Here is a 13102-nt window from a genome sequence, read left to right as displayed (position 1 = left end):
GATCCAAGTAGGGTGTCATGCTGAGGAGGGAGGGGAAAAGAGGGTGAAGGCGGTATGCGGCTAAAGAGCCACTGATGTCCGGAGAAGGAGGGTAGTGGAGGTCCACAGTCACCGGTGGTTGCGGAGGGCGGACGGGGCGGTCCAAGGGCGAGAACCTGCAGACTGAGGCTGACAGTCCGGGGAACACACAGGATGCGTCGGAACCAAACGGTCCCCGAGCCGGGGAAGTAGGTCGTCTTGCGCGTTGCCTGAAAACGGGGCGCAGCCACATATCCACCCTACCATCAAAGGGGAGACGCTCCGTCGGAAGCCATACCGGGGACCTTGCCGCTGGTTGGGCCCCCCTCGGGTTTCGTGAGAGGAGGGCGTATCAGACCCGAGAATATACACGGTCACTCGGAGGGAGAGAGGGAGCAGCAAAACTCGACCGGGGGAGAGCGCGAAGTTGATTGAGGGGAGAAATATACAAACAAAGGGGCTTCGAGAGGAAGCCTCAGAGCGGGGCTCTTTCGGAGGGCTAACCGCGTCACGAGAACAGGCACGTGCGCTCGAAATGATGCAGGTCGTCCAATTTACGGAGTCCCGAGGGATTCCACCTTGCTCCGCCTCGAGTGGCGCGGGCCCAAGATGGCGATCGCCATTCGCCATGCGTGTTCGGCTGCGAGGGACCGTGCTCCCATTTCCAATGCCCATCTCTCCTCGGGAGGGCCAGCTGGCACGGGAGGGGCTGCTCACGCGAGAGACGGACAATCCACTGGGACACTTCTATTGGTATTGGCTTGTTCTCCCTTGTCCCTTCTGCCGCGCTGAAGGCCCAGAGTAGAGGCAGTCAAGATGGCGGAATCCCGGCCGCGTTTTACCTGGCCCGTTCTGGCCGGGGAGAGGCCGAGGGGCGGCCCACCCTCGTTGACAGACAAGAATGCAGCCAATCTCCCCCTCCCTCCCGTCGGTCGAGGGGAGACACCGCACAAGGGCAGCCATCGCTCCAAACTCCCTTGCTGGTCTCCAACCCGCAGGGACCCCTGGCACCGCTGGTGCATCGGTCCGCGTCCCCCCGGGCCACCGCCCCTGCATGCTGGCACCCAATACCACCCACAAGACCCACCCACAGAGTTCGCCTCATTCTCCGCTGAAGCCGAAGGGCTTTGAGCATACTCTTCGATGGTTGTGCCTCATCCGAGGCCAGAGGATCGAGAGCCCGTACTCATCCGGGTCGGACCGATCACAGGCCCCCTGGCCTCTCATTCAGGGGGTGCACACGCGAGACATGCCCGCCGGAGGATCTCATTCGTGTCATCTCCCGAGCTGCCGGAGGCCTCACTGGCACTCAGGCCCAGGGAGCACGCGTCACTTCGGCGACAGGCGAGATTGCGGGCGCAAGTGAAGGACCCGGCGGGAAGAAACTCTCGCCGGGTCCTCCCTGCGGTCTGCACATGCTGAGCGTCTGCCCTCCTGCCTCCACTGCGGCCATCACCAGCCGCCGACACACCTCCAGCTCCAGAGCCACAGGTGCGTGCCGACACCATTCAGCGGGCCCATATTGCTCAGGCCCAAAACGTGGCTTCAGCCTCAGCACGCCCCGCCTCACGCACCGCCATAGTTCGAGTCGGCAGGCCAGCACGGAGGCGCCCTCCGACACGCTTGGCGTCGTGCCTCCCCCGACACCCGGCATTTTCAGGGTGGTGGGGTATTTTGGCTGGCCGGCACTTTCACTCCCGCCGGCAGCTTGGCCGCCCTCCTGTGTGGCTGGCGGAGGGATGACCCCCTCCCCTCCTTCAGTCGAGGCCCGAGTCCAGCATTCCTGCGCCGGAACGTGTCCCCGGCGAAGAGGCGAACCGTCGACCCCCTTCGGGCAGGCGAATAACCGGGCAGCATGAGCGGCCTGGGATGAGTAGAGGCACCGAGGGCGCAGGGGTAATCCACTCAGCCCAGCCTAGAGTGGGGGCCTCGCCATCCCGGCTGTGAGGGAAATATTGGACAGCCCCAGGACGGTCGGGCGCTGCCCGGGTCGGGGCCAGGATGACGCAGGCAGGCTTCTCCTCCTGGCAGGGGGGTCGCGCCCGCAAGGAGGCCAGCTGAGCGGGACCTGGCGTGGGGGAAGGAAAATTGGGGCGCGTCCGGGGGCCAGGGCGCGGAGGCCGAATTCGGAGGCGGCCTTGGAAGCCCCGACCGGTCGGGGGAGGGGCGACACGCAGAGCAGCCCGATGGGTACCCGCGCGATATCCGGGGGCCTTCAAGAGGGACCACTTTCCGGGCGTCAGTGCCGGAGCGTGCGTGGAAGCTTATCTGGGCGGATTTGGCGGTGCGTTAGCGCAGCGGCTTATGTGCGAGTATGCAAATGAGCATATGTGTGCATGTGCGTGGCTGAGAGAGGGGACGGTCAGCCTTGCAATTATGGCCCTGGCCATCATCTACCCCGTAAGCGCGCCCGTATGCGTGCCCGTAAGCGCGCCCGTAAGCGCGCCCGTAAGCGTGCCCGCATGCGCGCCCGTATGCGCGCCCGTATGCGCGCCCGTATGCGCGCCCGTATGCGTGTCTATATGCGTGTCTGTATGCATTTCCGTTTACCTGCATGTGTGCGAGTTGCCCATGGCCACTTGCATGCAGGCCCTCTTGCCCAAGCCCATGCGCGACCCTATATAAGGAGCCGATGTTGTCCCACCTCCAGCAACTTTTCATCCTCCCGTGCCCCTCTCGCCTCGCTCTCGCCCCTCTCCCCTCCGCCTCACCAGCTCCGAGGCTTCTCCTTCTGCACCGAAAAATGCCCCCCAAGCCGACTGGTCGCCGTCGCTGCCCGCCCTGCATCCGCTGCGGCGGTAACTGCCCCCTCTGCACCAATGGGACGTGCCGCCTTCGCGCCTGTCCGCCTGGCTACGGCATTGACTGCTGCAGCATCCCCGGCACCGTCACCCACGCCGCCCTCCCCCGTAACAGGGTCTAACTCGCCAGGTGAGTCAATTCCCGGACCAACCTGAAGGTCTTGCGTCGACTCTCCTGCGACATCTCCCGCAGCAAAGACGCCCCTCAATAAAACCCCACCTGATCCACGTTTGAGCCTACTTGTTTTGCCTGCACATTCGCGTCTGTAAATGTGTGTGTGTGTGTGTGTCTGTGTGAGTTTGCATGCGCGTCCTCCCCCCGGTGAGGCATCCTGGAATCTACCCCGACCGGCCAGAAGACCGGCGTCTGTTTCCCCGGACGCGGGGACCAGGCTCGCCTACGTTGACGCCGCGCCCCTCCCCCAGCCGCCCAACTGAGGGGGTTGCCGGGCCTTGACATTCCAACCCCGGGCTCGAAAACACTCCACTCCCTTGGTCGCCCCAGGCATCTCCAGTTGCCGCCACCGCCGCCGCCGCGGGCGGGATTCTCCGGTCACTGCCAGTGGGGGCCATTCCGAGCCCCCTGATACGTTGACAGCTGCCGCGGCCTTACCACTGGACTTCGGGAGGCACCTACCGCCTTCGGTCGGGCCTCAGCAGGCCGGGCCCCTCGCTCGCTCTCTCCTCCCTGATGAAAAGACCCCCCCAGCAACTCGGTGGCCACCGTTCTCCTCGCTCCCTTCTCCCTGTACCTCCCGATCCTTGACCTTGCCTCTGCTCCCCCACCCTGATCGCGCACCCGGGACCGGTCCCACAGGGTCATCCTCGGACCAATGCACATCTACCGGCCACAGCTGGTGACACACACGCGCACACGGCTGCCCCGACATGCCACCTGAAGGTGTGGTCCGAGCCTTGCACCGCCCGAAGTGCGGCCCTTCCCTGGCCCCTCGCCGAGGCTTCCCCGCTCGGAGCGTCCGGCTCGGCTTTTATCTTTCCCGCCGGAGCGGAGGCCTCGCGGGCCTCGAAGCACACCGTAGTCCGGCAATGCGCACGGCTTCTCGCCCCTTGCCTTCTTGGCCCCGTCACCAGAGAAGAAGAGACTTGGACCATTCTCCCTTCCTTCGGGCATGGGGCCCTTACGTGCGCACGTCACACCCTCCGTCCAAGCCACGCGCAAAGACCTCGAACTCGCGCCGCCTTTCGGTGAAGCTGACACCGTGCAAGCCACCTCCACCCCGGGTCCAGGAGAGAAGATCCCGCTGAAAGATGCCGGCGGATCGCTGTCGCACGAGCTCCGGTGCTCACCCGCTCGCGCCACCCCAGACAATCGGCATTGGCCCGCAGATCAGGCTCCTTTGGCACCGCTCCAGGTGGTAGTCGGCGCACCCCTCGGGCCACGGGGGGCCCATTCCTCGCAGTCCGGGGCCCCCCCTCGCGAGATCGAGGTGGCCCTGTTGCTGTACACACACACATAGACACACAAATATATACACACACACACGCACACACACATCAGACTACCCACCCATAGCATCCCGATCAGGCCACCGACCGGTCCCCTGGCACCGTGTGCAACCCGCGACTTCATGCGCCTCAGATCTCAAAGAACGCACATCTGCCAGCAAGCCTTGCCCTCCTGCTCCAGGCCTCCCCCGACGTCATCCCCGACGCCCCGACAATGACAACACACGCCCCACAAGCGCAGACACACAGAGCACGGGCAACCGCACGGGAGGCCTCCCTCCCTTCGAGACAGCCCAAGCATGGGCGCCGGGCCAGCCCCCAGGCAAGGTGTCGGGACTCCCGAAGGGCCGGGCTGTCACTCGTCAGTTGCCCGTCAGGATCGCCCCGTGAAGGTCCTCCCCCTCCCAGACACATACCCAGCAGAAATAACCGCCTAAAATGCATGCCCCGCCCGCTGCAGAGCCTCCACCCGGCAGGTCCCCGGCGCACCAATTGACCGGCTTGCTGGTGGCGGCAATGAGTCCGGACGCCAAGAAAGAGCAGCGCAGGGGGAAGATGCCACCCAGCGACCCACAGCGTGTGCCGGCGTTTGCGTTTGTGTGGGGGGAAGGAGAGAAAAGAGCCAAGCAGGCAGCTAGTGCCATTACATCCATCGAATACCTGCGCGCCGGCACAACTGACAGGGCACACCTACAACCGCGCGTAGATGAGGAGGCAGGCACCACGTTGTACGTGTGGCCACAGCGCGTCCGGCGTGTGCGTGCGGCGCGAGGAGGCGCGGCACACGTGCAGAGCCATCCCTCGGCCCGCGGGTGGGATCCCCAGCGCTTCGACAAGGTCGAAGAGCTGTCCCCCGGGCGCCGAAAAATCCACATCCGCGGACAGAGGCACAGGAGGGGGGTGCGGATACGCCACTCGCGCGAGAATCCGGGCCAGCCAGCATAAAAGGCGACCTTCTACTGTCGACGGATGCGTCCCACGCCATCAGAAATGACGGGCCCCGAGCTCCTCGCCGGCCGCTGGAAAGTGGACGGCAGCCTCCCTGCCACCACTTCACTTCGCCCCTTGGCTTTCCGCTGGCGAGAAAGCAATTCCGGGGGCTCGAACGCGACCAACATTAGACAAGCGACAGTTCCACGCCGTCTCTCACAGGACATACGACTCTGATCACCGCCGCGGCGCGGCTGGCATACCCCTTTCTGCCACCGCCCGGGCATGGGGCCTTCCGTGCATCGGGGGGGGTGGGTCCCGGGAGCCGCTGCCCAGCCATCCCACCAAAAAAAACAGCCCGACAGCAGGGCCCGCACGGCTGGGCCTCCTGGGCGATGGATTATCCAATGGGCTACGTGTAGATCTGCCGGGATGGTTGTCCACCGGCACAGGGCCGGCTGGATGAGGGTATACCCGCCCGGGGGAGGCGGACGCCCGGGCGTTCGGCGCACCGCAGTCTTCCACAATCTCCTTCGCTCGAAGGCACACATCCGCCAGGTTGCCCCCCCTGGGGTTTCGGTAAACCACCACCGGCGTGGCAAAGGGACGGGAAGCAGAGCAACACAAGCAGCAGAGCGTGAAGAACATGCCATTCGACCGAGATAGGACGGTGTAGTCGCGGGAACCAGGCCCTGTCTGCCTGGCGTCCGGTGTCCCGGAGGTTCTGTGCCCTCTTGGAGCACACTGCTCTGGCCTGGTGAGGCACGGGGCTCGGCACTGCAGTGTGGTCGATGCCCTGGATGGGCAAAGCCAACTCACTTGCTGGGCCGCGAATGGCGCGTGCCGGGCTGCCATGACACGGCTTGACCTCTGAGCGGCATTCGCGTCGGGAGGAGTCCGGCTGCAAGGTGGCGGCCATGCGGCCACCGATCCCGGGAAGAAGGAAGGGCACGTGCATGCGCGAGGCTTTCAGGCCGGCCTCTCGGCCGAAGCCGTTGCCCATAAGCGGAGGCTCCTTCCGGGGGAGCCGCCCACCAGCGAAGACCTTCGCCGCTGCCTGGGGAGGCGCGTGCCATCGTCTCGCTGAAGTACCAGCCAGGCCTGTGAGCAGCTGCTCCAAGGCCTCCCCTCGGAGCCCTGCTAAACAACCATAAGTTATGGCCAATGTCACTTGCCGCGCACCCACTTCAAGCCGAGTTGCTGACTCATCAAGAAGCGCACGGCAGCATATCCCCAGGACCGAGACGCTAATCCTTCATGCCCAGGGCGTCCCCCCCCCCCCCTGATCCCCGCACCCGCGCAGACGCGCGCTGACGCGAAAACACATACAGAGGGAGAGAGAGACTCAACGGGGAGGCTGAGAGAAACCACAAGAGCCCCGGATGCTGCGGGCGACCGACACACCACTCACAAACAGGCAGAGCGTTAGTGATCGGAACATCGGAGTAGAGCCCATCCATGGATTCCGAGCATGCGCTGGGCATGACCCGGGAGAGACGTCCTCGACGAGGCCCAGTAGAACAGGCCCCATTCAAACCGTCGAAGGACGGCCGGCCCGCTCGAGAACCCGACCCAATCAGCCGTCCGGGGAAGCCCGGCCCCGAAGAAAACCCGGCCCCGCGATTCGGGCAAGCTCGACCGGTTGGTGAGGCGATTCACATGCACAAATGTTCGTGGGTAGCAGAAAAAGACAATGCAGACAGGAGAAACCCGAGGAGCAATGGAGCAGAGGAGCAACGGAGCAGAGGAGCAGCGGAGGAGGGGGAGGGAGGTTATTGTGGATGAAGAGCCAGCACATGCACGCGCCCGATGCTGATAGCTATATCCTGATCGTCCACGCCCAACCAGCGGACGTCGACAGACACAGGCCGAGGTGCATCAAGCAAGAACCGACAAAGGGCCGCCATATCACAGGCCCATGCGTTGGTTGTTGGGTTCGCATTATCCCACATTATAAAACCCGCCATAACTTCTCGATTGGCATCTCTGTTCACATCAACGCATGGCACTCTGGCCATGGGCACATATTCGCACGCTGTCCGGCTCGATTTGAGCGCACACTGCTGCCCGTCAAGCCATGCTCGGGAACGGAAAGCGCGCGCAAGCCTCCCTCGGCCCTTCCTCCGGCTCCGGCTCCTCGGCACCATAGAACCAGCCATCACGCCCAGCCAGCCCCTTTCTCCATGGAAACTCCCCCCCCCCCCCCCCCCGGCGACTGCCATCGACGTCCTCCCACCGCCGACAATGCCGCCAAGCAACCTTCAAAGCAGGCCAGCGTGCTCGAAGTCGCCTCGTTGCGCGAGGGTGACATATGTCCGGCCATGGAGATGCCAGGCCGCGCATCGCCCCGAGCTGCTCAACGCCATGGCTGGGATAGCCGCGCCAGACCGGGGCGCTCGCATGGGCAAAAGCGAGAGGGAGCACCATGCTCTCGGATCGCCTGTGGACGCGATGTTGCGCCATCCTGTTGGCCTGGCACTCGAATACCGCGGGCGATGCCCGGCCGAGGGCACTTTTGGGCGTGCCCCTGCCGCGAGCCGGATGGGGGACTACTTTGCGGTCAAGGAGGCGGAGAAACACATGCATGTACATGGCACCGAATTTGGAACAGCCGAAAAGGCCGAGAGCACGCCCCACCGGCCCAACCGCCTGGCGGGCCTGGTTCCAACAGGTTGCCACTCGCCTGCTGGCCAGCGATCGCTGGGGCGCAAAGTCCCCCCAACCGGCACCCATAGCCACGGTATGTATCGGCCAGGGACTGGGCAACAAGCACGGTCTCGGCCATGTGTCCACCCAAGTGCCGATCCATGCACACACCCAGCGTACGTAGTCACGAGCATACACACAAATGCACACACATGCATAACGTAATGACACACGACGAATGACCACACTCCACCGTGGGGGAATCCCCCCCGCGCCACGTCCTCGGCCACCCTCGATTGCCTCGTGTCAGGTCCGCCACATCGGCTGGCCCCCATGTGGAAGGCCGAGTCCCAGTACGCATGCAGCTGGCAGGAAGGAAAAGAGCGCGAGGAGGACCCGTGCTGGCCGCCGGTGGGCAATCAGAACTGCCATCTTGAGCTTCAGGCGACAGGAGCCGCCCCCGTCCCAGGTGCACGCCGGCCGTCGTGTCGCCTGTGATCCGGCCCTGACCGGCATGCCGGGCGTCTGTTCATCCCCAAACCACGGGCCTTGCCCTCAACCGCAATGCCCGCCGGGCGTGCCAGCGAGCCGGGCCCCGACACCGGGATAGAACAATGCAGATGCCGCGGTGTAGAGCAATGCAGATGCCCCGGTGCAGAGCAATGCAGATGCCCCGGGGTAGAACAATGAAGATGCCCCGGGAGGGAACAATGGGGATCCACGCGAGGGACCAACCGGCCACCGGCCTGCTGGAGAGCCTGTCTTCTCCCTTCCCGGCCAACAGCACATGGCCGCTCACAGCCGGATGCCGCGCACAAGAAAAGGGAAAGCCACCGGCCGGGCGAGACCCCGCACGCACAGTGCGCACATGCCGACCCTGTCGAGTGAGATGTGTACATCGGCCGGCCACCCGCCCCAGGCGCCCGCCGCACCGCGCACGGCGCCCCGAGCTCCCGCGGCCTATCCGGCCCTCTGGCCGACTCGGTGCACCGCGGCCTGCGAGACCCCCCCCGGACGCCGTGTCCATGGGTCTCCCCCGGTGCGACCGGCGGTCGCGTCCTTGGCCCGCCCCAGCTCCGAGACGCCTCGCCCTTGGCGCACCTGTGCCGGGTTCCAGAGAAAGATTCCCGTCAGAGCCAGGAGGAGTCCCGACTGCCGGGTCGCCGCCTGGGTGATGGCAAGCAGCCCGGCGGGTCGACGGCCGTGCCCCCTTGCACGATGCGCACTCCCAGCGGCGCATGCTCCATCGAGGGACCCGTGTCCGTGCTGCTCGGGCCGTGTGGCAACCGAGAAACCGAAGACCACCGGCCGGCAGAGGGCCGCCGACAGGTACGAGGCAAAGAAAGCCTTCGGCCTCGGCGCACCAACCCCGCACACCCCCTCAGACTGGCGCCCGGGCCAGATGGGGTTTTTGTCCCCGTAGCACAGCGGGCCGCACATGCGGGCCTTGGTTGGATTCCCTCGCCTGGGGGAGGTGGTGCACCGTGTGCCGAGATCGCATGTTTTTTTTTCCTCGCACAGCTCTCGGACTGTGGTTATCGAGTTTTTTTTTATTGATCGGTGTCCTTTTGAAGGGTAATGTTTAGAGTGCTTATTCTCCGTCCCCGTGAGCCAAGTCTGATGTCGCCCACGGAGAGGCCCCCTTCTACCGGGGTCACATTATTGTCACCGGACATCCCTCGGATGTCCCTCATCACTTTCCCTCGGCCTTCCCTCTCTTGGCCGCGTGCGCATCGCCCTCCCATCCAGCGGGCGATTTGACCAGGGATTCGTTTCGGTCCTGCTCGCTCTTGCCGTCTTCCGGCGAATCCCGGCCCCTCTGGGGTCGGGTGCGGGCATCGAGCTGTCCCCGACGTTTGTGCACCACCTTTGCGAATTGACAAGCGCAGGCAGCGAAGTGCCCTTGACGTCGCCCGGGAGCATGGATGCCGAGGGCCTGCCATGATGCCGCGCGGCGACCCCTGGCACACGGCGAGTACATAGGCCGAGACATCAGTCCGACCCTTCGGCAATGGCCCTTGCCGTCGGCTGCCCCGGCCCAGCCGGCGAAAGTACCAATCCACTGCCAAGCTGTCTCCGCGCCCTGCAGCGCATGGAGCCTGACCCACGCACAGACTCTCTCCGGGCCCCATGCTCCCGGGGCATTCGCACACTCGGATATGCCAGAAAGAAGCCACCCCAGAAGGAGATGTGAGGCCAGGATCATCCGGCCGTCAGGCAGCGACCCACATGCAATTCCGACATCGCCAAGAACAGGTGGCCGTGGCCGTAGTGGAGGCCCCACTGCGACCGGCCTTCGGGCGAGGCCCTCCCCCCCCTCGACGGGGCTGCCGAATAACGTGTCACCTCCTGCCCCCGGCGGCGACCGGGTGCCAGGTCCCGTATCGACTGCCGCCCCGCTAGGCCTCTCGACGGGCGAGACGTCAACGCGCTCGGTAGCCGGAGCACGCTTCGGCTGGATGCCCCCCCCCCCCGCCCAGGGCCGACATGTCCACTGGGTTGGCCCATTTCCTTGCCCGCGGATGCCGGTTGCGGTTCCGCCGAACGAAGATGCCATACGTCAGGCTCGGTTTTTCAGTGTGCCCAGTGACTGGGCCGGCGCTGTCCCCTGCGTCCCATGCATCGACACAGCCACCATGGCAGCGGGCGCCACATGGGCGGCGGTGCTCCGGCATTCAAGACGCCGACTCGCCCTCGGCCGTCTTGAGCCTTCAAATGCGGCACTCTCCGGGCATGGGTCCCCCGGCGGTGAGGGCCCTCCGGAGGGGAAGTGCACATGCAGCAGAGGCTCCCCTTTGGGGATACCTCCTTCGGACCCCTTGGCCTTCGTGGGCTCCTCGTTTTGTGGCCTGAGCGAGCGCCGCCGCGTTGATCTCAGCTTGGATGCCCCGTCGACCATGGTCAGCATCTCCGTCGAGCATGCTCTCGCCGGCCGCGGCCCCTCCTCGTACGGCTCAACGACGAGGGTGCCTCTCGGCACACACCGAGGAAAATACCGCCCGACTTTCCGGCCATGCGACGAGGGCCACCGTTACCCTGCCGCGGGGCAGCCAAGAGGCCGCTCGATTCGCATGTCGCCGACAAGGGCGCGAGCAAACCCACAAAGAAGCCCCCGGCCGGGGTGGCTGGCCACTCGCCCACCTGCTGCGGGTGGCCCGAGCCGGCCGGGTCCACATGCTTCATTCTGGCCCACCGCCATCTCCCGGCCTCAGGGACGGATTGCAGGGCCATTGGATGCGTGGCGCGTCTGGCCCCTGGTGTCGCCCAGCACTTGCGCGGCGGAAGGGCCCTCCGATTCGGGGGTCCCTGCCACGGCCGGGGAGGTGTCCCGGATCCCGGAGGACACACTCCCCCTTCCTGTTCCACCTACCGATTCTTGGCATCCTATTGTGCCGCTCAGCCGCCGGGTCAACAGCCGGACCGGCACGCATGTCCCGTCGTCCGGCACTTGGCCCCGCGCGCGCCCGGCTTTGCCCACTGCCCAACCATGGCCATTGGGCGTTCGCTACCTGCCGAGACTGATGCATGCTCCCCTGGCGCTCCATCAGCCCGGACCGCCGCCGGCCCCTCGCACTCCTCGGCCACCCCCCGCCGGAATGGGGTCACCCGTCCTACTTCACAGGGGCGTGCCTGCGGGCACCAGTGGCGCTGGGGTGGCCGGGGAGGGCGGGGCACCCACGCGCAGGAAGGACTCCACCATGAGACTCGAACGCTCAGCACAGGGCCCAACCCCCCCCCCCCCCCCCCCCCCCCCCCCGCCTCGGGGGCCCCTCGCAACAGTTGCCAGGATGCGCCCGAGCGTACCGCACTCACGCCCCCCGATGGGGCGCACGATACATGCCAACGTGGCCCCTGCCCCGTTCCAAGCGCACCCGGGACAACAAGCCAGCACCCCCCCTCCCGGGACTGGGCCAGGCTGCCCTTTTGCGCGGCCGGCCAGCCGCCAGCGCCGCGGGGAATGTCCAAGGGGGGGATCGAATGGAGGCGCCCCCCGGGCGCATGGGGCACGCGATGGGCACGCCATAAAAGGGCGACCTGCCAACAATATATGTTCTGATATTCCAGATCACGGCCACCAATCGGGTGACAGTGGCCCCCCTGTTGGGCCGGCTCGCCCCCTCTGTCGTGGGCGGCGCGTGCCTGGGACGCGGGGGACCAGCCCGAAGGGGGATTCCACCAGGTCTCCCGGACGCTCCGTGCCTCTCGCCCGCGCCCGGCCTCTCGCCGGTCGGTGCGCAATCACAAAGCACCCGGCGCATCCGGCCCTGCCCCGCCCCCCGCCACGCCCTGGGGGGCGCGGGGGCTGGAGGTCGGCCAGGTGCTGGCGGCCCCTATCCAAACGTCGCCCATGGGCCCTGGTGACCGAGGGCCCTGGATCGCACCTGGTGACGCACCCCTGTCACCGAGACCCGTCTCCCCGCTGCTTCTTGCATGCACCCTCGTCTCGCACGATGCCGGGAAGATGGCCGCCGGTGCCCGAGGTGTTGGGAGGTGCCCCGGGGCAAAGGGGCCCGGGCGGGCGTGAGAGGCGCACCCGCGCGCGAGGCTGTCCCTTGCTTTGGGCCTGGCTCCTCCGCTCCCCGGCGCATGTCCCCCACTGGCGCGCGCACACACACACACACACGCGCCGTACCATTCGGTCGGCGGCCTGCCCCCGTTGCACTTGTTCCGCACGCCCCTCCTTCCTGGCCGTGTTCCCGGTTCGACGACCCCTCCCGCCGCATGCTCGGGCCGTCCGCGCCGGGGGCCCGCTCCCCAGGGGGCCCGGCCTCGTGCCAAGCGCGCCCCGGACGCGCCGCACCCTCCCGCCAACGGCCCGACCCCGACGCACACCCGCCACGCGCTGCCCCTCCTCCCGGCTGCACACGGTCCCAGCCCACACTCACAACCGCGCCGCCCTGGCTCCCGCTTGCCGCCGCCATATAAGTGCCCCTCCCCTCACTTGTTGACGTGCTGGCCTGGGCCATATGTCACCAACCCGCCTTTCTATCCCCACCCGCCTCGCCCTGCTCCTCCCCCCCCCTCCCAGCCCCCTCGGCCAAAAGTAAAGCGCCCCCCTCTCAACCCTCACCAAGCACATGCCCCCTCTCGAGCGCCGGCGCCCGGGCTGGCGCCTCCTCCCGGGCCTTCTACTCCTCGCCGCCTCGGTTATTCTGGGCCTCGCGCGCGCACAGCAGCCCCCCCGGCCCATCAGCGCCAACTGCAATGGCCCCGGTACGGGACCGACGCACGGCCCCCCC

General features: G+C 66.4%; 4 protein-coding genes across 4 annotated transcripts in view; 3 read left to right on the top strand and 1 right to left on the bottom strand.

The window, feature by feature from the left end:
* The first annotated feature begins 3516 nt into the window (after positions 1-3516).
* Positions 3517-4328, top strand: H696_01009 (hypothetical protein). Its single transcript, XM_009494896.1, has one exon. The coding sequence runs from the start codon at positions 3708-3710 to the stop codon at positions 4083-4085; it is 378 nt and encodes a 125-aa protein (XP_009493171.1). The 5' UTR covers positions 3517-3707; the 3' UTR covers positions 4086-4328.
* Positions 4329-4530: 202 nt separating this feature from the next.
* Positions 4531-6517, bottom strand: H696_01008 (hypothetical protein). The gene has a single exon (XM_009494895.1). The coding sequence runs from the start codon at positions 5867-5869 to the stop codon at positions 5243-5245; it is 627 nt and encodes a 208-aa protein (XP_009493170.1). The 5' UTR covers positions 5870-6517; the 3' UTR covers positions 4531-5242.
* A 1375-nt stretch (positions 6518-7892) lies between these two features.
* On the top strand, positions 7893-8501 carry H696_01007 (hypothetical protein). Its single transcript, XM_009494894.1, has 2 exons — positions 7893-8038; positions 8173-8501. The coding sequence occupies exons 1-2, from the start codon at positions 8000-8002 to the stop codon at positions 8470-8472; spliced, it is 339 nt and encodes a 112-aa protein (XP_009493169.1). The 5' UTR covers positions 7893-7999; the 3' UTR covers positions 8473-8501.
* Positions 8502-12917: 4416 nt separating this feature from the next.
* H696_01006 (hypothetical protein) overlaps positions 12918-13102 on the top strand; it is a 2414-nt gene continuing 2229 nt past the window's right edge. The window contains exon 1 of the mRNA XM_009494893.1: positions 12918-13076. Within this exon, the coding sequence (XP_009493168.1) occupies positions 12941-13076 (136 nt within the window). The 5' untranslated portion in view covers positions 12918-12940. The remainder of the gene's footprint in view (positions 13077-13102) is intronic.

Source organism: Fonticula alba (genome assembly GCF_000388065.1).
Source record: "Fonticula alba strain ATCC 38817 unplaced genomic scaffold supercont2.1, whole genome shotgun sequence".
NCBI classification, from domain to species: Eukaryota; order Rotosphaerida; family Fonticulaceae; genus Fonticula; species Fonticula alba.
This window is presented reverse-complemented; position numbering and strand designations above follow the sequence as displayed.

What these genes read in the sequence shown, in the direction of transcription:
- H696_01009 (XM_009494896.1), top strand. Translation starts at nt 3,708, where the DNA reads ATGCCACCTGAAGGTGTGGTCCGAGCCTTGCACCGCCCGAAGTGCGGC.
- H696_01008 (XM_009494895.1), bottom strand. Translation starts at nt 5,869, where the DNA reads ATGGCATGTTCTTCACGCTCTGCTGCTTGTGTTGCTCTGCTTCCCGTC.
- H696_01007 (XM_009494894.1), top strand. Translation starts at nt 8,000, where the DNA reads ATGTGTCCACCCAAGTGCCGATCCATGCACACACCCAGC. An exon ending in GATCCATGCACACACCCAGC is followed by an intron (nt 8,039 to 8,172) that starts GTACGTAGTCAC and finishes GCCTCGTGTCAG; the next exon opens with GTCCGCCACATCGGCTGGCC.